Genomic DNA, 23,058 nt, shown 5'->3' with positions numbered 1-23,058 from the left:
TCCTTTTGCTACAGACATACCCATAAAAGCCCTTTTTGTTGCTTTTAACCTCTCTGGCGAGCCTGAGTTCATTCTGTGCTTTAGCTTTTCTGACTTTGTCTCTACATGTGCTGGCTATTTGTTTGAATTCCTCTCTGGTGATTTCCCCCCTTTTCCATTTTTTGTACATATCCCTTATGAATCTTAACTCAGTTAAAAGTTCTTTAGATAGCCACCCTGGCTTCTTTAGGCACCTTCCATGTTTCCGTCTCATTGGTATTGCCTGAAGTTGTGCTTTTAATATTTCCCTTTTAACAAACTCCCAACCATCATGAACTCCCTTCCTTTTTAGTATTACTGTCCATGGGATTTCACCCAGCGTTTCCCTAAGTTTTCTGAAGTCGGCTTTCTTAAAGTCTAGAATTTGAGTCTTAGTATGCTTGGTTGCTCCTTTCCGCTGTATAATAAACTCCAGAAGAGCATGGTCACTCCCACCTAATGATCCTGCCACTTCTACCCCACTAACCAGGTCATCACTATTGGTTAGGACCAGATCTAAAATGGCTGATCCTCTTGTTGCTTCTCCCACTTTCTGGACAATGAAATTGTCTGCAAGGCCAGTGAGGAATCTGTTCGACCTTATGCTCTTGGCTGAGTTTGACATCCAACAAATATCAGGATAGTTGAAATCCCCCATTACTACTATCTCACCTCCTTTTGAATGCCTGGTCATCTGTTCCTGGAAGGCATCATCTGTGTCCTCACTTTGGCTTGGGGGTCTGTAGTAAACTCCCACAATGAGATCACTGTTATTTTTCTCTCCCTTAATTTTGACCCAGATACTCTCAACTTGGCTTTGAAGTTTTAAATCCTGGATCTCTTCACAGGTATACACATCCCTGACATATAACGCTACTACTCCTCCTTTCCTGTTTGGTCTATTTCTCTGAAATAGATTGTATCCCTCTATTTCTACATTCCAATCATGAGACTCATCCCACCAGGTTTCAGTGATGCCTATTATGTCGTATTTAGTTTGCTGTACCAAGAGCTCAAGTTCATCTTGTTTATTTCCCATGCTCTGTGCATTAGTATACAGACATTGAAGACCATTGATCATCCCCCCCATGTCTCTTATTTAAGGATATTTTCCTCCCACCACTAAGTCTGCGTGCTTTTTGCTCTATTTGGTCCTTGACATTTGGATGATCATCTTCAGAACTTGATAGACTCCTACCTTCAGGACCACTGTCTCCCTCCCCCACATAAGTCAGTTTAAAGCCCTACTGATGAGGTTTTTGAGTTTCATGGCAAAAACATTCCTCCCAACTTTTGTGAGGTGCAGCCCATCACTTGCCAGAAGTCCTTCTTCAAGAAACTGCAGACCATGATCTAAGAATCCAAACCGTTCCTGTTTGCACCATTTGCGAAGCCAGTTGTTCACTTCCCCTATTTTTCTCTCTCTCCCTGGGCCATGTCGTTCAACTGGGATGAGATCTGCAAATAAAGCCTCATTACTCAGAGCCAGGTTTCTAATTTGAGACATTTATTAGATTATTCAAGAGTAAAATGTGTGAGAAATACTCAGTTGGACAGAAATAAAAAATGAGCAATATTTTCTGACTAATCCACCCGCATATCACACACCCCACCAGTCATGGCTCAGGCCCTTCATCACTTTTGCCTGGGTGGAAAGTGTCTTTGAATTGCAGTTATGCTTCCTGGTTGTTGGATGGAGTGTGAGTGTGTGTGTGGAAACCTCTGGTTTTACTACAATTTAAGCTATTGTACCAATGTAAGAGGCATGTCCATTGCATCAGGTGTGGGATGGAATCAGCCCCAGCACAAATGTGCAACATGCCACATTTCTGCATGAGTCACTGCTCTGGGCTGGTCTCCTCCTAAGCTGCAAGATTGGTGATTTATACAGAAGTGCATGGGTATTTGCTTTTTAAAAGTAAACCTTTTGGGATGTAAAAGTTCCTCTAATTTTAAACCTCCCTTTTTAATTCAGGAGAGAAGCATGACTCAGCTGTTAGAAATTTAGAAAATTTAGAATGATAGCCATTCTAAACAAAACAATACTGTGTTTTGTTTTATTTCTCCATTTCATTCTTTCCCTACTTGCTTATTTTTCAGGCCCAAGTCACTGTTGGTATACAATTGTATAACAAGTACCATCAACCCATTTTCCTGGGGAGAAATGCGTAAGTTCATTTTTTTAAAGTGCAGGGTGGACTCCATGAAAATCACAGGTTTCAGACATGGCACATATTTGGTCGATTCTGCCAATGCAACCCTGAATGCTTGCCCGGGTACATCCACAGTTAAAGGCACCATTATGAATTACTCTGATTAACCCTGTGGCCTTCTGCCTCTTCCTTTATTAAATTAAAAGCAAAAACCCCAATATTTTGGCTGCTTGTTCCATTGACTCCAGAGCACTCACCTACAGCACAGTCACAAACCAGTGGTGAGAGAGAACTCAAAGTCCAAAATATATTGTAGGTTCCCATTACCAAAGGGGTTGGCGATATTATCTGGTCCTGCATCCATTCCCCTCATCTTGTAAGCAGTTCACACCAGTGATACCAAACAAGCCAAGCCCGACCATCACTGGGGTGTCATGGCTGCCTTCTTAGGGAACAAGGCAATGACTTTGGAGGAAGCATCAGAAGGTGAGAGGGAATTGCCCTCAGAGCCTGCCTTGGAAGACCCTCCTGCTCCGAAACAGGAGGAGCCCATTCTGCCAGCACCTCTGTGGCCTGAGGAGGTTGCTTTGCTGCCCTTTGGTTCTTGATGGCTCCAGTGCAGAAGCTCCATTGAAGCCACTGACTGTTAAAATAGGCAAGGTCTCTTTAACAAAGGAGTCATCTGGGGAGCTAGCCATTGAAATCGAGGTGCAGCTCAACTTAAGAGTTGCCTGTTGTTACTTGCTATGGGACACACACACACACACACACAATATCTTTCTGCCTGGCTCATCATCTGCAGTAGAACAGGGTGTCACTTTGGCAGTTGCTACATTGCTACATCAATGGCTTCTCCTTCATGGATCACTGCCTCGTCATACCGAAGGGGCTTGAATAGCTCAGAGAAGCTATGAGCTATGCCGTGCAGGGCCATAGTGGAGAGTTTTGACCAGGGTGGATAAAAATCAATGATTTTTTTAAAAAAATCAAAAAAAATCGGATTTTTTTTTATTTAAATCAGATTTTTTGATTTAAATCGATTTTTTTGATTTAAATTGGATTTTTTTTAAAATAAAATGCTTTTTGAGGAAAATATATTACCACCCAAAGGTTATTCCATCATGAAATAAAGATTAGTTTTTTTATTATGTAGAATAAGGTTGTATATGTTTAATTTTTGGGGTAAATGAATTCCATTAATCCATTCACAATGTCATGCTCTTCCAGAGGTTTTTGTAAGATTATTGGGCAGTTTCTCTGCCTACAAGATATTATCACAGATGCTTGGTTTACTTTTGCAGTTCTCAAAACTGAATTTGACTCAACAGAGATCACATGCCTCTTCTTCCCAACAAAAATGTTATAACATGAACAGAGTTGAGAAAAAGACCTTAATCCTATTGTTCTACAAACCTATGAATACAGAAACAACTCCTTCAGTGCAAAGTTTCAAGAAGTTCAGTGAATAGAATAGAAACAATATTTTTCTGATTGTTTGGAGTGGACAGTATTTAAGTTTTTCATGTGTAGGCTGGGCTGACAGTCTAAGTTTCTTAAAATATATATATTTTGTTTTTGTTTAGCCAAATTAGTTAACAAACATGGATGTTTGTTTAAGCAAATAACATATGCTGTAATGTTACTGTTTCTGTTGAATAAATCTATTTAAATTGTTATTATTAAGGTAATGATTATTTTTCTCCTTCCTAAGTACAACAGTAAAGTTGTCCAAATATGAATGATTAACCTATTAAAAAACTAATATGAAAACTTGTTATTCTAAAAATCTTTATCTACTTGCATATTAAAGTAGATTAGAAAGAATTAGTCTTTATGTAGAAAACTATGATTTAAATCAAGCCTTACTGACTAGTGATTTAAATCGTGATTTAAATCGTGATTTAAATCAGTTTGATTTAAATCAAATCCACCCTGGTTTTGACTAAACGTGATCCACCTGAAGCAGGAACCGGCAAGCCACTCCAGTATCTCTGCCAAGAAAACTCCATGGAGAGAGACAAACACACTCTTCAAAATGACCTTAACAGATTAGGGAACTGGGCCAAAGCAAACAAGATGAATTTTAACAGGGAGAAATGTAAAGTACTACACTTGGGGGGGGGGGGGAATGAAAGGCACAAATACAGGATGGGGGACACCTGGCTACATGTGCAAAGGATCTAGGAGTCTTGGTAGACCACAAACTTGATATGAGTCAACAGTGTGATGCAGCAGCTAAAAAAGCCAATGCAATTCTGGGCTGCATCAATAGGAGTATAGTATCTAGATCAAGGGAAGTAATAGTACCACTGTATTCTGCTCTGGTCAGACCTCACCTGGAGTACTGTGTCCAGTTCTGGGCACCACAGTTCAAGAAGGATACTGACAAGCTGGAACGTGTCCAGAAGAGGGCAACCAAAATGGTCAAAGGCCTGGAAACGATGCCTTATGAGGAACGGCTTAGGGAGCTGGGTATGTTTAGCCTGGAGAAGAGAAGGTTAAGGGGTGATATGATAGCCATGTTCAAATATATTAAAGGATGCCATATAGAGGAGGGGAAAAGGTTGTTTTCTGCTGCTCCAGAGAAGCGGACACGGAGCAATGGATTCAAGCTACAAGAAAGAAGATTCCACCTAAACATTAGGAAGAACTTCCTGACAGTAAGAGCTGTTCGGCAGTGGAATTTGCTACCAAGGAGTGTGGTGGAGTCTCCTTCTTTGGAGGTCTTTAAACAGAGGCTTGACAGCCACCTGTGAGGAATGCTTTGATGGTGTTTCCTGCTTGGCAGGGGGTTGGACTGGATGGCCCTTGTGGTCTCTTCCAACTCTATGATTCTATGACAACAGGAATATAAAAATTATGATGATGGAAGATGAGCCCCTCAGGTCAGAAGGCGTCCGACATGCTACTGAGGAAGAGTAGATTCAGAGCTGATGAAGCGGCTGGGCCAAAGCTGAAAGGTCGCTCAGTTGTGGATGTGCCTGGAAGCAAAAGGAAAGTCCAGTGTTGTAAAGAAAAATATCGCATAGGAACCTGGAATGTAAGAACCATGAACCTTGGTAAGCTGGATGTGGTCAAAAATGAGATGGCAAGAATAGAGGACCGCCAGTGCTGATCAGCGAGGAATCCTTGAGCTCCGAGGTTCCTGGCGCTGTGAGGGAGGGGGGAGCCACGAGAGCAATGCGGCCCCCCAAAAGAACCCCAGATTGAGCTTTCTGGGGGCGTGAGAGCTTGGCTGCGCCCCAAAGTGACTCCTCTGTTCCCCAGCAAGCTCTTTTTAAGATCCCTGAGAGAGAGAGAGCGGAGTCAGAGTCGCGGGTGCCATTTTTTAGTATACCGCTACCCTCACAGAGTGAAGCTGCAAGCCAGCAGAGGAGCGGTGGATTCTCCCCCCCCCAAAAAAAAGGATTTGAAGACATTGGACACCGTGAGTACAGAAAGAAATTTTTTAAAAAAATTCAATTGAAAAGAATTGGCCACAGGAGGAAATTTAAACAGGAAGTCGGTCTCCCCCATTGAGAGAACACTGATGCAGTTAACTTGCCTGCAGCCGGAGAGTTTGACAGGAATTTAATAACTTCCAAGGATTGGACTTAAAACCTTCCCCTTGAGGCAGGGTAAAGGGGAGAAGGATTGACTATATTAAAATCCCTGCAAAAATTTTAAGTTGGACTGGGGAAAGCCCCCTGGGAAGTGGAGTCGGGTCCCTGGAGGGATTAGCCAGCCGCCATTATGACATCACAATAGAAAGGAATTTGTTTACCTCTTTGGGGCTGAGAACTGTTAACTTTGAAGAGAGCGCAAATATAAGGCTGTGTACAAGAAGTTTGATAATGCTCTTTTCAGAAATGGACATAAGATTTTTAAAATATGAACAAGAATTAAAAATGAGAGTTGATAACCAGATCGGACGTAAACTTTGTTTCAGAGGTTTGGAAATACGAACAGCATCACTTCCTGCATTGTAATCTGTGCAGTTCCCATGGAATTTGAGACGAGCAGGATGTCAGTAGACACAACACCATCTGGCTCTTTAGACTTTGTGGACTTTCAAAAACTTCTGGAACTGATTTTGGATGTGAGAGATGAATTGAGGCAGAATAATATACAGATTCGCAAAATAAGTCAGAACTGTGTGGAAAGTGAAGGTGGATTGGTTTTGGTAGAGAATGAAGAGAAGCAAGATGAACAAGCACCAGCCGGGGACAATGTAAATGTCTTTATAGAAGAGGAGGAAGATCCATCAGTCCTGGACAATATAATTGAACTTAAAAAAGAGGAAGAAGAAGTATGGAATATTGTTCCCCCAGTGGGAGAGGGGGAACAAGACTAATGCTCGATTCAAGGAGTCCTCAAAGAAGAACCAGCATGGAATAATGTCCTCCCAGTGAGACAGGGAGGGCAGGATCTATGCTGGGGCCTGAGCTCAACTGGAATAAAAATTGAGATAGGGCTGGAAAATGGGAGCATAGCTGGATGGTACTGTGCTACAGTTAGAAAGGGGGGGCAGCAGGGGACAAAGAAGGGAGAGTGGTGGATAGGTGGCAAAAGAGTGGGAATAGGGTGAGGAGCAACAATGGGTTATTTTCTGATTTAATAAGATAGTCCGAAACTATATGATAGATGACCATCATATCTACTACTGTGGGCAAGAATCCCATAGAAGAAATGGAGTGGCCCTCATAGTCAACAAAAGAGTGGCAAAAGCTGTACTGGGATGCAATCTCAAAAATGACAGAATGATCTCAATACAAATCCAAGGCAGACCTTTTAACATCACCACAGTAATCCACATTTATGCACCAACTACCGGTGCTGAAGAAACTGAAATTGACCAATTCTATGAAGACTCACAACACCTTCTAGAAATGACTCCAAAGAAGGATGTTCTTCTCATTATAGGGGATTGGAATGCTAAAGTAGGGAGTCAAGAGATAAAAGGAACAACTGACAAGTTTGGCCTTGGAGTTCAAAACGAAGCAGGGCAAAGGCTAATAGAGTTTTGTTAAGAAAACAAGCTGGTCATCACAAACACTCTTTTCCAACAACACAAGAGACGACTCTACACATGGATATCACCAGATGGGCAGCATCGAAATCAGGTTGATTATATTCCCTGCAGCCAAAGATCGAGAAGCTCTATACAGTCAGTAAAAACAGTGAGAGATTTCACTTTCTTGGGCTCCATGATCACAGCAGATGGTAACATGAAATTAAAAGACATCTGAGAAAAAAGTGATGACAAACCTTTACAGCATATTAAAAAGCAGAGATATCACCTTGCCGGCAAAGCTCCGTATAGTTAAAACTATGGTTTCCCCAGTAGTGATGTATGGAAGTGAGAGCTGGACCATCAAGAAGGCTGATCGCTGAAGAATTATGGTGCTGGAGGAGACTCTTGAGAGTCCCATGGACTGCAAGAAGATCAAACCTATCTATTCTGATGGAAATCAGCCCTAAGTGCTCACTGGAAGGACAAATCCTGATGCTGAGGCTCCAATACTTTGGCCACCTCATGAAAAGAGAAGACTCCCTGGAAAATACCCTGATGTTGGGAAAGATTGAGGGCACAAGGAGAAGGGGATGACAGAGGACGAGATGGTTGGACAGTGTTCTCGAAGCTACGAACATGAGTTTGACCAAACTGCGGGAGGCAGTGCAAGACAGGAGTGCCTGGCGTGCTCTGGTCCATGGGGTCACGAAGAGTCGGACACAACTAAACGACTAAACAAGAACAACGTCCATGGCTTAACCCTTCCTCTGCTCATCATTTTTTCTCTATGTTGCCTCTCTCAGTCTTTGTTCTTGTTTGTAGATCTTATCCTTTCTGAGGTCCAGGCCCGGCTCTAGGTAGACCCCCGGTGGCGCAGGGCACCATGGCGCCGGCCCGCCAGAAAGGTGCCGCGACCTGCGCCCGCCCGCTGGCCGGCCGATCCGCCGCGCAGCTGCGCCCACCCACCCACCGCGCTGGAGAACGGGGCGGGAGGGCGCCAGAGAGATCGCGCTGCGCCTGCCCGCCCACCGCTGCGCCCACCCGCCCACCGCGCTGGGAAACGGGGCGGGAGGGTGCCGGAGAGATCCAGCGCACCACAGCGGCAGGGGCGTTTAAGACGGCCCTGCTGAGGTCTGAAATAATTATAGGGCTTATGCAATTCAGCTTCTGTACATTTTCTCTGCTCCACTCAGTAAATCTCCTCCCTTGTTGCACATATGCACAAAGGACTTACAGTATTAAGGTCAGCAGGAATTCTGTATGGAGATGAAATGCAGAGTATGCAGCTGAAATGAACACTGTGCATCGAAAAACAGAAGCAGGGGAACAGAATAGAATCAAGGTTCTTTGGCAAAACTGCTCTGAAGCTATTTCACACAGTGACTTATGTCAGTTGGCATTTAGCCATGTGGCTAAAACCACTGAAATGTAAGAATCTTAGAAGATTTAATGTTTTGTGAATTGAAGTCTTAGGGTGCTGAATCCCCTGAAGCTACATGCTCTGGGAAAATGTGATGTGGTGATTTTTAAGTTTCCTTAATGTAGTTTATCCCTAAAGGGGATAGTGTAGATCAGCAGTTACAGATACAAGTAGTTCTGTGAGTAGTAGTGCCATGAAGGGTTCACAACTCAGCCAAAAGTTAGTCTCCTGGATCCCCAGATGGCCTTTCCTCCTCTAGACAGAATTTCTAATTCCCCTGCATCACTGCCTTCATTGAAAGAGTAAGGAAGGGCAGGAAGGTCCCTTTGGTCTTGTCATCATCTTCCTGTTCAAGGCAGAGTGAAAGGTAAAAGGTAAAGGGACCCCTGACAGTTAAGTCCAGTTGCGAATGACTCTGGGGTTGCACTCTGGGGTTGCGGCGCTCATCTCGCTTTACAGGCCAAGGGAGCCGGTGTTTGTCCGCTTCCTCAGACAGTTTTTCCGGGACATGTGGCCAGCATGACTAAGCCGCTTCTGGAGAAGCTAGAGCAGCACACGGAAACGCCGTTTACCTTCCTGCCAGAGCGGTACCTATTTATCTACTTGCACTGTGTGCTTTCGAACTGTTAGGTTGGCAGGAGCTGGGACCGAATGACGGGAGCTCACCCCATCGCGGGGCCTCGAACCGCCAACCTTCTGATCGACAAGTCCAAGTGGCACAGTGGTTTAAAGCACAGCGCCACCCGCGTCCCTTGAGTGAAAGGTAGAAACACATTATTTCTTGTGGACATTTTAAAGGGAAAAAATGCACGACAGCTGAAGTTATGTTGAACTAATCAGAGAGGTGGCTTTCTGTTTGTAATCCTATTAACTTTCTTAGGTATGTAGACAAAGGATGGAAAGAATCCTACCGCAAAAGATCTCTCACTTTCCCAGATGATTTTCTACAGAGTGCAAAAGTTAATTGCAGCCTTTTTTCATTGCTTTTCTGTAATCAAACAATACTAAATTAATTCAGGCCTATCTGTATGCTCTTGCAAGTATGACTTCAATGCAATTACTCTTTTGATAAAAGCGGAAACAACAACCGTGTCCCCTGTTATTTTACAGAGAATGCTGTCATGGACATATTGGAGAGGATGCCCCTGGAGAAAGCCTTCAGAATCCCTAGTGTTTACATGACCAAAAGTGACTTTACGTATGAGTATTGGAGAACAGTTAGTCACAAGTTCCCCGCCTTTCTCTATGATTTGTATTTAAGACTAACTGGAAGGAAGCCAAGGTGAGGGAAAACTGCTAAATGGTTAAACAGGCAGTGACCATTTTAGGTGCGTCTAATGTGTGTGCAACCACGACCATGTGCATCACATCAAACCTGGAAGGGACATGAAAACGTCACAAAAAGGGGTGGAACTGGGCAGGGCTGAATGGGGTGTTTGCAGGGTTTTCTAATGCCATTTCAAATATATGCAATTTTACTTAAATATGTGATGCCTTGGAACATAACCCCTGCCTAAATTGAGAGTTACCTGTACAGGCAACAACCAATTGGTGTTTGACCATGAACACATGCATTGCAGCAACCCGGAAGTGGCCAGGAAACAAAGTGTGTGTTTGGGGGGGGGGGTAAACAGGCAGCCCCTGCCCCAAATGGCCATTGCCTGTACTGGCAAGCACTGTAGGGAATTTGACTTGCTATATACATGAACGAAAAGAAAAAAGCAACCTTATTGTCTGTAGTTCTTTCTTTATTGCTGTTAATGAGTTCAGCACTGAAGCAACAGTGTGTGGAACCACCCAGAAAGGGTGTGGGACGTTTGTTCTGGTCATTGCATCTACAAGGGTGTGCAGCAATGTTGCACCAGTTTATAGAGAATTGTCAAGATTATATTGGAAAACATAACTATTAAAAATAATAGGTAGTTTATAAATTGAAGAGTGGGTTACAGTTGAAAAATCCAAAAGTGCCCTGTCTTTAAGCTTGTTTAAATTTTGTGTCTGCACCCAGTTTTACAAGCAGATATGAGCTGAAGACACATTGATTTCAGTAGAATTTAAGTAAATGTAGTCACTAGGACCCAAAGAACTACTTTAAGTATACTCAGTGGCGGAGCTTCATGCTCCGGCACCGGGGGTGAAGAGCAGGCAGGGGCGGGGCTGGCATGCATTCTGGGGGCGTGGTGCACCGCCCGTAGGGGCATGGCGCACGTTCTGGGGGCGGGGACCACCACCTGCGGAGGCGGGGTGCCCAGCATGGGGGGGGCACAGCCACGATGGTGCCCTCGGGATTGCGCTGCCCGGGGCGGAGCGCTCCTATTGCCCCCCCTTCCTATACCACTGAGTATACTCAAAGTCTTGGGTTTCCTAGCAGGATTTCTTTTTTCACTCCCCACGTTTTCAAACTGCATTCAGAAGTTCTCTCCACTTAAGAAGGGGTTTGCCATTTTGCATGGAGGCTGGTGTATAATAACCCAAGTTCAAGGATTTCTTAAGTGCTCATAATTAGTTGCACTGCTCTTTGGATCCTGGTCATATCTCATATTCCAACACAAAAGTTGTGCACACTGATTTAATTTCTATGGGCTTAAAGATTCTCAACTCTGTGTTGAATTGTATCCTACATTTTTAGTATTAAAGGTGAAATTTAATTAAAGGTGAAAATTGACACTGCTAGAAACTTTGCTAACAGAAAATGTAAATCTAACCTATAACAACACAAAAAAAGTTTTTTGGAAAAAAACACAAACCTGAAAATTAGTTCCATATTAGTTGTCCACCCTCCTGATGGGCAAGAAAAGGTTTGTGAAAGTTCAGTCGGATTTCAGATTGCATTCAAATCCCTGGCTAAAGATCAGTTTTCTGTAGCTCTTGCTTCTGGTCTTTTCCTGCTTGCTCATGTTCTCTTTGGCTGCCGCATCTTCCAACCTTCCTGTCTCCTCTCCCTCTTCTTTGACCACTGCCTGTTCATTTCCCAGGCCCAACTCCTTTGTGTTTTCTTTTCCCATTTCTCTGTAACATTGGAGCAGCTCAGCCAATCACTGCCAGAGGCTTGTGATCGCCCTCTCAAAAATCTCTAGCATTACAATACAGACCAGCATAAATAAGAATATGTGGATTACACATGGAGAGAAGGGGTTTGCGGTATGAATAGCACTACATATACCATGACTGCTGCCAGAGGAAAACAGAAGGAAGGCAAGTTAAGAATGGAAGGCCTGCCAGTCAGATGGTTGGTATTAGATTCTTCAAAGAATATTTAAGAGGCTGCAGAATGCCTGAAGAAACTCATTCCCTGTGCTTCTGATAATCATTTCCAAAATGTATTTCAAGTGCAAGCTGAAACGTCACTGGAGCAGGCTTTGATCTGGAGTAGCCTCTGGAGGGCTTTGAATTATTGCATGGCTATGTGGATTGTGAACCAACTGTGGTAATCCCGTCCATTTTGGATGGGATCTCTGTTCTGTCTTTCAGAATGATGAAGATGTATAACCGCCTCCACAATTCCATGAAGTTCTTTGATTTCTTTGCCAACCGTTCCTGGGAATGGAAATCAGACAATATGAACATGTTACTGAACCAACTTAGTCCAAAAGACAAGAAAGTAAGCATTGTTCTAATCCAAAATATCTTTACAGATTCCTATGAAGGTAACAATTGTTTCCTGTGGCCTAAAAGAAAAACATCAAATTTCTAGTAAGTATGCCCCCAAATTCCACTACAACCCAAATCTTGGTTGCTTTCAGGATGGGTTGAATTGATTTTCAATACAATGATTTGACCATTTTTTATTGAATCTATAATTGGTACAGAAATAACAGGTGAAGCCTAGAATAGTTTATGAACAACACAGGACATGCTTGCCTTTCTGTCCATGCTTGGAGGCTGTGGGAATACATGGTTCATTCAGTCTAGATTTTGGGGTGAACCAGAACCAACTTGGATCTGAACCAGAGTTGATCAATACAATCTGGACCTGAAATAAGAAATTCAATCCTTTCCCTAATTTCCTACTGTTAGTATCGAGTGTCACACTCCAGTGTCAAATTCACAAGAAGCAACAACAAGCTGCAATCCTATGTACATTTTCCTGCGAGGAAGCACTTTTGAGCACAGTGCATGCATAGGATTGTGTTGTTAATCTGCAACTCGCCCAGGCCAGGGTTGGGGAAGGAAAATCAGGTGTCTGTGTGGTCTATATGTATGTGTTGGGCCAGCTCACAAAATCTGGGGATAACCATATGTTGTGCAGATGAGTTGCCTTCATTTTTGCAGCCTATGCCAGTGATGGCAAACTGTTTTAGAGACCGGCTGCCCAAACTGCAACCCAAAACCCACTTATTTATCGCAAAGTTCCAACACGGCAATTTCACTTGTGTATGTTTCATGTTTCTTCTTTATGACTGCTGTTATAATCCTTCATGAAAGTTATTACATTACATTCTTCATTAAATTATCTTTCTAAAGGTAAAGGTAAAGGGGCCCCTGACCATCAGGTCCAGTCGTGTCCAACTCTGGGGTTGCGGCACTCATCTCGCTTTACTGGCCAAGGGAGCTGATGTACAGCTTCCGGGTCATGTGGCCAGCATGACAAAGCTGCTTCTGGCGAACCAGAGCAGCGCACGGAAACGCCGTTTACCTTCCCGCCGGAGCGGTCCCTATTTATCTACTTGCACTTTGATGTGCTTTCGAACTGCTAGGTGGGCAGGAGCTGGGACCAAGCAACAGGAGCTCACCCCATTGCAGGGATTCGAACTGCCGACCTTCTGATCAGCAAGCCCTAGACTCTGTGATTTAACCCACAGCGCCACCTGGGTCACCAAATTATCTTTCTATTGACATAACATTTTAGGGTATAACTCAGTGCTATTTTTTCTCCATTCAGTTCCTTTCTCTCTTAAGCCACACCCCCTTCTATTGAATTTGCATACCACCCTCAGGGCAGTTTGCAGCATAAAAATACAAGATAAAAAAACAAGAAATACATAATGAAAACAAGAACGAACCAGTAGCCCTCCTCCCTTCCAATACTTATTCTATATGTAAACATGTACCGTACATTCACAAGATAAAAGGATAAACAGAAACCACATGACCCGAAAAGGGTCGCCCTTCTGCCTGCCAACAATTAAGCACCTGTTTATTGCAAAATGCAACCTGCACAAGTGTGTTTAGATGCACCCCTATCAGTCCCAAAGGAAGTTGGCTGGCTAAAGTCCTGTTGATCCACCCCTCAGATACTCTTTATAATGGGAAACAACCCTCCAGAGAGGACACCCATCCTTCACACCCCAGTGTTGCCCACCAGTTGCTCTTAATGCCCTCGCCTACACCTCGCCTCCTTTGAGTCCCTGCCCGGCTTTCCTCCTCCTTATTCTACACACCCTTACTCAGGAGTAAACCCTGCCGTTCTCAGCAATGCTTCCTTCCCAAGAAAGTGCAGGAGGTTTCAAAGGCCCCTACGTGCAAATTCCCACACCAGATCACCTCTCTCGTCTTGGGTTTTTGTTGTTTCTTTTTGGCACTCAAGTCACCTCCCTTTGTCAGGAGAGACTGCTGCTTCCATGGCGGTGGCGCCCCACCTCTCCTTACCCTAACACTAACCCAGCCCTCCTCTCCTCCTCACTCCTCCCCTACCCCTGGCACGGTGGGGCAACTGCGTGCGTGCCCACAGAGAGGGCTCTGAGTGCCGTCTCTGGCACGCGTGCCATAGGTTCGCCACCCTGCCCTATGCCATGCCAGCCTCGCTTACTTGCAGGAACCTATAAAAGTTCAGACCTTTTTTAACTCCTTCCCTAGTCTAATTGCCTTATTTCTTTCCCCACTCAGCCCCCCAGGCTGCACTGCTCGCTCAAGCCACGCAAATAAACATGGCACTGATGTTCTTTCTTTTTCCTAATTCCAGCTGTTCTTCTTTGATGTCCGCCAGTTGAATTGGTCAGAATACATGGAATATCTCTGTCTAGGAGCTAAGACCCATGTGCTGAATGAAGATTTGGCTGGCATTCCTGCAGCAAAGGAGCATTTACGAAAGTAAGGCATGCAGAATCTTTTTTGTATACTTTTAGTAGACAGAACAGGACATTTTACTCACAGAGTAAAATTCTATTTGAAATAGCTAGAAGTATTTGAGATATTACAAATAGTTCTCCTGGAAAAGTTTTTTTGTTTTTTCAACTTGTGGATCCCCCCCCCACACACACAAACAAATCAAATTAAGTTAGAGAAAAATACAGTCTGGAATTTTGATGCCAGCAATGTTTCATTTCTGGGAGCAAACAACTACTTATTTTGCAAAACATAAACATAAACATGCATGCAAGGAGTTAGATTTATGTGATCCAGTTGGAGGCATCTTGGTTATTGACAATTCATTTCACTTTTATAAAATAAAGAGTGGGTTTTTTTACGTATACTTAAGACATTATAAAAGGGACACGGGTGGTGCTGTGGGTTAAACCACAGAGACTAGGGCTTGCCAATCAGAAGGTTGGAGGTTTGAATCCCCGTGACAGGGTGAGCTCCCGCTGCTTGGTCCCTGCTCCTGCCAACCTAGCAGTTTGAAAGCACATCAGTGCAAGTAGATAAATAGGTACCGCTCCGGTGGGAAGGTAAACAGTGTTTCCGTGCGCTGCTCTGGTTCGCCATGCTGGCCACATGATCTGGAAACTGTACGCCGGCTCCCTCGGCCAATAATGCGAGATTAGCACTGCAACCCCAGAGTCAGTCACAACTGGACCTAATGGTCAGGGGTCCCTTTACCTTTACCTTTAAGACACTATAAACAAGTTTTAAAAATTCCTTCAGTAGCACCTTAAAGACCAACAGTGTCTGAAGAAGTGTGCATGCACACAAAAGCTCATACCAAAATAAAAACTTAGTTGGTCTTTAAGGTGCTACTGAAGGAATTTTTTAATTTTGCTTCGACTCAGACCAACACGGCTACCTACCTGTAACTATAAACAAGTTGTTTGCTTCTGGTAGCAGCCTTCATCTTTTATTCCATCTTATTGCAAAGCTACCATGCTTCTGTTTTTGTTCCCTAAGTCTAATTTAGCGAGTCAATTAGGCCATTGCAGCAAATTCTCAAAGTCTCTCCATTGGGAATTTCATAGATGGGGCACATCTTTGCAAAGAGAATTCTGGCTGCAGCCAGCATACAAGGGGCCATCTCTTTATGTACTGATTTCACCAACTATTCCACAAAAATTAGTAGAGAAAATACTGGGTGGAGGGGGATTTCATACCCTCATATCATTTTAATGTGACATTTTATTTCTCCCAGTATTGAATTGTCTTATCACAGTACTAGCACATGTAAAATAAGTCTACCTGTGTACTTTTAGACATTTCCAATATGTGGTTGGGTGTTGTTTTATTCATTTTTTTGTATCTGGAATGATATACACCTACTCACAATTTCTCCTTATTCCCACAGGGAGATCTGTGAGCATTTTCCCAGATATTTTCCTAGATATCCAACAATACGTTTTCCCCAATATTTTCAGCCAGTTTTATCTTATAACCTTTCACTTGCTCTGGTTTTGTATCATATTTGTTAAGTAGCTACCGACGTGTGTTTCTTGGTCTTTTTTATTAGTTCAAATTCAGTCATTTCTCTCATATGTAAAGTATTTTTCAACACAATATTAAACTTATGAGAACTTAAACCAAGGAGAATTTCTTCCTTGCAACTCAGCCTGGATTGCTGTGTAAGAGATCATAGTGCCCTGAAGAACCAAATCTTTACTTTTGAAAAGGCTGTCATTCCCTTTACACTATTAAGGGTGCTCCCTTCTCCCAAACATGGTATCATTTGAAACCTGTGATGGTTTAATGTTTACACTCTCTCTTCCTTCCCTGGTTTATTTGTTGCATATAATTTATAGGATTTGTTTGAAGTTTTATTCTAAAATTTCCTTTCCCATAGGGGAGCAATATTCTTTTGTTGGTGTTCTTTGCATTGCTAAACTAATAATTTACCAACCTGTTACCCCATTTGAAGGTATTCTGTTTGCTTGCTTTGGTTGTTGGTGTAGATAATTTTTTATATCTATGTGCATCCATACAGTCTCGTTGTTGTTGTTGTTTAACACCTATTAAGCTTTCTTAAAAGATAATTATTTTTAACATTCATTTTCTAATTTGTTAACCTCTTTTTTTGTAAGAGTTTTGTTTCTCTGTTCTTTCTGCCAGGCTAAGAAATATTCAATATGTCATCAACATCACCCTGATTGTGTTCATCTGGCGCGTATTTATTGCAAGGTCGCAAATGGCACGAAACATGTGGTACTTTGTGGTACAGCTCTGCTACAAGTTCCTTAGCTACTTTAGAGTTTCCAGCACCCTCAGGCATTGAACATACCTGTCCGGTTATTGACTACCAGCTCTTGGAAGGACCTCCAGTCAACAACTGTGGGTGTGTTTGAGCTTCAGAGCTTCAGCGTATCTCTCAGCTGCTGTGTCATTCAACATATTTCATTAAAGACTCATAGCTTATTTCCCCCCCTAATGCTTTAATAAACCACCATCTACCATCTCTAGGTCTACCAGGTTACATATCAAAGCCATAACTAAATATGTGGACACAGGTCATTTTAGAGCACTTACCACTGCTGAAGGGATACTGTAGATTACCAAAGCTGCCCTATTTCACCTCAGATACAAAACACTATTTAATAAAAAAAAAAATTCCTTCCAGCAGCACCTTAGAGACCAACTAAGTTTGTCATTAATATGAGCTTTTGTGTGCATGCACACTTCTTCAGGTATCTGGTATTGTTGTTGTTTAGTCGTTTAGTCATGCCCCCATGGACCAGAGCACGCCAGGCACTCCTGTCTTCCACTGCCTCCCGCAGTTTGGTCAGACTCATGTTCGTAGCTTTGAGAACACTGTCCAACCATCTCGTCCTCTGTCGTCCGACAGAAGCAGAGGAAGATTAAAGAAACTATGGGCCCCTAAACCATAAAATGCCCAACATACTACAATTTCAATGATTCTTTTTTAATTTTTATGACGTAAAATGATGTGTCTAAAAAGTATGTCATTTTTCTTTTTTCCTTTTTCCCTTTGCAGAAGCCACCATAGTAAAGCTGATATAAATCAGATATATTTGTAGCATAAATCGTCCCCATATAAAATGGGCCAATTCATCACGAAGTTCAAGGGCTTTCCCTGTCCTGACAATCATTTATATGGATAGTAAAAGGTAAAGGGGTCCCTGACCATCAGGTCCAGTCGTGTCCGACTCTGGGGTTGCGGCGCTCATCTCGCTCTATAGGCCGAGGGAGCCGGCGTTTGTCCGCAGGCAGCTTCCGGGTCATGTGGCCAGCATGACTAAGCTGCTTCTGGCGAACCAGAGCAGCGCACGGAAACGCTGTTTACCTTCCCGACGGAGCGGTCCCTATTTATCTACTTGCACTTTGAAGTGCTTTCGAACTGCTAGGTTGGCAGGAGCTGGGAACGAGCAACGGGAGCTCACCCCGTTGCAGGGATTCGAACTGCCGACCTTCTGATCAGCAAGCCCTAGACTCTGTGGTTTAACCCACAGCACCACCTAGGTCTATATGGCTAGTAACAATTTGCAAATATTCCTTTTGGGTTCAGATATTGTTTTTTCCAGAACTCAAACTATAGGATGCTGCTGCTGATAAAATGAGATTCTTTCCCCCATTTGCAGAGCCATGGCAATTTAGACAGCTATGTGGAGTGCAATTGCACAAATGTCAAAAGTGTTGAACCATGCTGTGCCATCACGGATTATGAGGGATGCAACTCTTCACTCTTCTTTTTACAATATGTTGCAATCCTTACATTGGCATTCAGGCTGAAAGGAGGAATATTGCATTAGAGTTGACTAGCCTTTTGCTCAGTCTGGAGAAGCCCATTGTCAAGCCCAGGTCAGATACTGTGAAAGCCTCTACATTAATGGCCTGATAGCAAGTGTAGTATGATGATTAAGGCCAAAATTAGAAACACAAAGAGGAAAAGCAGAACAATGTCTAAGAATGGAAGAATGTGCATTCGGAACACATTAAATTCGTAAGTAGAGGTATCACTGTAATGGATGTAAATTTTTGATTGATCTAGATGGTCCGAAACTGGAACGGCTTATGGAACTCACTGAAGTATCTGGGAGACCCTGAGTCCAGGGGAAGGGGGGCTGAATTAGTTTTAAGTGTTTAAATGTTAGCATGATAGAAGAATTAATATTTAAATTTATGGAAAATTCTTGGTAATAAATTTTAGGCTAAGGGGAGAAATAGAAGAAGGGAAAATAAATTTTGATTTGGATAAATTGATTAATTATTGGTGAAGAATAGGTGATGCTTTTAGAATAGAATATTTGAGCGATAATGATAAAATGTTTTAGAATGATTTAAGATATAAAATGAAAATTGCTTAATTGGAATTTTAGAATGGACCCAGTGAGGGGGGAATTGAGGAAGTCAACAATGTTAAGTAAAAAATGCAATAATTGATATGTTTTGGGTTTTTTTTGGTGATTTTGTAATATTGGAAAATGAATTAAAATTAATTGAAAAAAAGAAAAAGAAACAAGCAACCATGTAAAATAAGCCCAAACCAAGTAAAACACGTTGTTTGTGGCTCAGTATGCATAGATAGAAGACAAATAAGCGTTGTATGGGTTTATTTCACATGGTTTCTTTTTCCTTGAGCAAATATGCATGTTCACTCAAGAAACAAACAACCATGTAAAATGACCCCAACCAAGTGAAACACGTTGTTTGTGACAAAAAATAAAATAAAAAATTCATTCCAGTAGCACCTTAGAGACCAACTAAGTTTGTCATCGGTATGAGCTTTCGTGTGCATGCACACTTCTTCAGGACAGGTGTGATGGACAGCAGAACCAGAGTCTGGTGGTGCAATTCCTCAGAATTCCACCAGAGGGCTGGAAGCCCTGTCTAATTTGCTACAAAGACAGATGGATAGAAAGAGATTAAAAGGAGCAATTTCTGAGGTAGTGTTCAGACAGGGAAATAGTTTTAGAAGGGAGAGGAGAGTTAGAGAGTTTTTTCTGGTCTGTATGTGTAACATCCACCCTGAGGAAAATATCTACAGCTAGAGAAAGGACCTTAGATTAGTGTTCTTTAGTGTTCTCTGAGAGTATTCAGGTAGGAGGGCTGAGTTTGAGCCAGGCGAAGTAGCGCTGTGAGGATACAGCCACTTGGGTCTCATTCCAGACAGGAAAGGAGATAAAACCAGTTAAGAGAGTTGGGGTGATCCTCTGGGATCTTAACTGCACTGTTTGTCGAAAGGCTGGATAACTGACAGAAAGTATCGCCTTGTTTAGGAAACCGAAGTATTAAGCTGTAACACTGCAACAACTAAGTTAAGCAACTGAAATGAAATAACTAGAAATAGTTATTTTGACAGAATTATTTTGACAGAATTACAAGCCTGGTAGATGAAGGGAATGCTTTGGAGAGAAGTGACTAGTGGGGTGCCACAGGGTTCTGTCTTGGGCTCAGTCTTATTCAACATCTTTATCAATGACTTGGATGATGGGCTTGAGGGCATCCTGAGCAAGTTTGCAGATGACACCAAATAAAAGGCACAAATACAGGATGGGAGACACCTGGCTTGAGAGCAGTACATGTGAAAAGGATCTAGGAGTCCTGGTAGACCACAAACTTGACATGAGTCAACAGTGTGATGCAGCAGCTAAAAAAGCCAATGCAATTCTGGGCTGCATCAATAGGAGTATAGCATCTAGATCAAGGGAAGTAATAGTACCACTGTATTCTGCTCTGGTCAGATCTCACCTGGAGTACTGTGTCCAGTTCTGGGCACCACAGTTCAAGAAGGATACTGACAAGCTGGACCGTGTCCAGAGGAGGGCAACCAAAATGATCAAAGGCCTGGAAACGATGCCTTATGAGGAACAGCATAGGGAGCTGGGTATGTTTAGCCTGGAGAAGAGAAGGTTAAGGGGTGATATGATAGCCATGTTCAAATATATAAAAGGATGTCATAGAGAGGAGGGAGAAAGATTGTTTTCTGCTGCTCCAAAGAAGCGGACACCGAGCAATGGATTCAAGCTACAAGAAAGAAGATTCCACCTAAACATTAGGAAGAACTTCCTGACAGTAAGAGCTGTTCAACAGTGGAATTTGCTGCCAAGGAGTGCGGTGGAGTCTCCTTCTTCGGAGGCCTTTAAGCGGAGGCTTGACGGCCACCTGTGAGGAATGCTTTGATTGTGTTTCCTGCTTGGCAAGGGGTTGGACTGGATGGCCCTCTATGATTCTATGACTAAGCATTTACCAACTAGTCTAGAAATTTATAACTTCTAACTGAAGAGTAAGAACTGAAAACAAACAACTGAAGTTTAAAAGAAGCTGTGCGATTACTACCTTGTTTAGAAGCTTGTAACATCCAATAGAGTTAGTCCAGGGGTAGGCAACCTAAGGCCCGTGGGCCGGATGTGGCTCAATCGCCTTCTCAATCCGGCCCGTGGATGGTCCAGGAATCAGAGTCTTTTTACATGAGTAGAATGTATGCTTTTATTTAAAACTAGTGTATTTCAGCCCATTCAATAAACGGGCACTAGAGAGAGAGAGAGAAGCGAGCGGGGCTTCTCCGGGACGTGCTGCCTGCGCGAGCGAAGGGAAAAAGCAGCAGCCGTGAGAGGGGAAAGTTGCGGCTGCGTTTCCCTCCAGTGACCGCCTGAGGTGGTTTGCTGTGGCGGCGGGCGGGCGGTTTGTGTGTGTGTGTGTGTGCGAGAGAGAGAGAGAGAGAGAAAGAGAGAGAGAGAGAAGCGCACGGGTCTATCTCGCAGCCGCCTCCACCTCGCACTGCTGCTTAGAAGCGAGTGGTTGGCGGTCGCAGGTAGGTAAATGGTAGGCAGAGGGGTTGGGGGGAGAGCACGTGCGTGTGCGTTCCAAGTCTCTGGTCCAATCCCTGTGTCCGTGGGGCACATGCGCAGTAGCGCGGAAACGGGACACAGAGAATCTGGACGCAGAGACACAGGGACTTTATTATATAGGATGGATCTCTGGGTTATTTGTGGGGCCTGCCTGGTGTTTTTACATGAGTAGAATGTGTGCTTTTATTTTAAATACATATCTGGGTTATTTGTGGGGCATAGGACAACACCTGCACAGCCAGTGATTTACCTCCAGTATTTTCCTCATTGTTATACCTTTTAAATTGTTATACCTTTTAAAACAACAACATCGTCTCTCTCTTTCTGCTCCCAAACAATGAACACAGTGCCTTTGAATCAAACAAGGGTTGGCAGGCTATAGCAATGCACTCTATCTCCATTCTATTGATACAGTGGTACCTCGCAGGACGAATTTTTCGCAAGATGAATGGGTCTTGCGATCTGATGGTGACTCGCAAGACCCATTCGCCTTGCGAAAAATTCGCCTTACGAATCACGGTTTTCCATAGGAATGCATTGAAATTTAATTAATGTGTTCCTATGGGCAAAAAAAGAAATTTCAATGCATTCCTATGAGAAACCGTGATTCGCAAGACAAATTTTTCACAAAATGAATTGACTCACAGAACGAATTAAATTCGTCTTGTGAGGCACCACTGTACATCGTCAGTGGCCTTTTCAGTCCAAAGCCTTTGGAATAGAGATTGTATCAACATTTTGATATATGCTGGATATACAGAATGTCTGGATATTAGGACATCTGTGACCATCACTACCCAGGAATTTCTCAGTTGAGCCATTATGGGAGATCATGGAAAGGATTGAAAATAGACCCATATTTCTGTTGATGACTTGGCTGGTGGAAAGAGAGCCCACGGCCACAAATTGTATTTCAGCAGGAGACAGAGGGCTCGTTTAGACAATCTGGACATACAAACTGTCACCTAGTATGCTGATATCTGTGACCCTTCCTGCACACATTGTTGTGTGGTTCTGGCCAAGCACATCCCCGAAGTGTGTTCTGATTATTACCATGTGATTATTACCATATTATCAGCAAGGCCAAAAGAAACTAAAGCACAACCCTAACAGCACAACAGGAAAAGTAAGACATATTGAATTAAATGCTGCTTACTTCCAGGGAACTTGAGTTAGGATTGTAGTCTAATCAACATATAAATATTTAATTTTTATTTTTAACATTTAACTATTAACAATGTATTCTGGGTGGGTCACAATTTTTAAGTAAACAAACAAATAAAAGCAATTTAAAAAATAAACAGTAGAAACTCGGAAAATTAGAATATCGTCGAAAAGTGCATTTATTTCAGTAACGCAACTTAAAAGGTGAAACCAATATATGAGGTAGATGCATGACATGCAAAGCAAGATATGTCAAGCCTTTATTTGTTGTAATTATAAATATTTGTCGTTAGGTGGATCAATTATAAATGGAATGTATTTTTTAAAAAAACTTTATTGAAATTCAAATCAAATACAGTACATACAAATGAAATACATACAAATAATATAAAAAAATCTAACAAAACATACAAAATATACAAA

At 42.7% G+C, this 23,058-nt stretch overlaps 1 protein-coding gene across 4 annotated transcripts in view; it reads left to right on the top strand.

Moving 5' to 3' along the window:
* Positions 1-19,063, top strand: part of FAR2 (fatty acyl-CoA reductase 2) — a 59,608-nt gene extending 40,545 nt beyond the window's left edge. For 3 of the 4 annotated variants that reach the window (XM_088669971.1, XM_035138489.3, XM_035138488.3), the window contains exons 8-12: positions 2,119-2,186; positions 9,695-9,866; positions 12,056-12,185; positions 14,487-14,614; positions 16,778-19,063. In XM_088669971.1, coding sequence (XP_088526097.1) covers positions 2,119-2,186; positions 9,695-9,866; positions 12,056-12,185; positions 14,487-14,614; positions 16,778-16,940 — 661 coding nt within the window. In that variant the 3' untranslated portion in view covers positions 16,941-19,063. The remainder of the gene's footprint in view (positions 1-2,118; positions 2,187-9,694; positions 9,867-12,055; positions 12,186-14,486; positions 14,615-16,777) is intronic. The other variant, XM_088669972.1, reaches the window with a different exon arrangement.
* Positions 19,064-23,058: the final 3,995 nt, after the last annotated feature.

This window comes from Zootoca vivipara, chromosome 5, assembly GCF_965207765.1.
Source record: "Zootoca vivipara chromosome 5, rZooViv2.hap1.1, whole genome shotgun sequence".
Classification (NCBI taxonomy): domain Eukaryota; kingdom Metazoa; phylum Chordata; class Lepidosauria; order Squamata; family Lacertidae; genus Zootoca; species Zootoca vivipara.
This window is presented reverse-complemented; position numbering and strand designations above follow the sequence as displayed.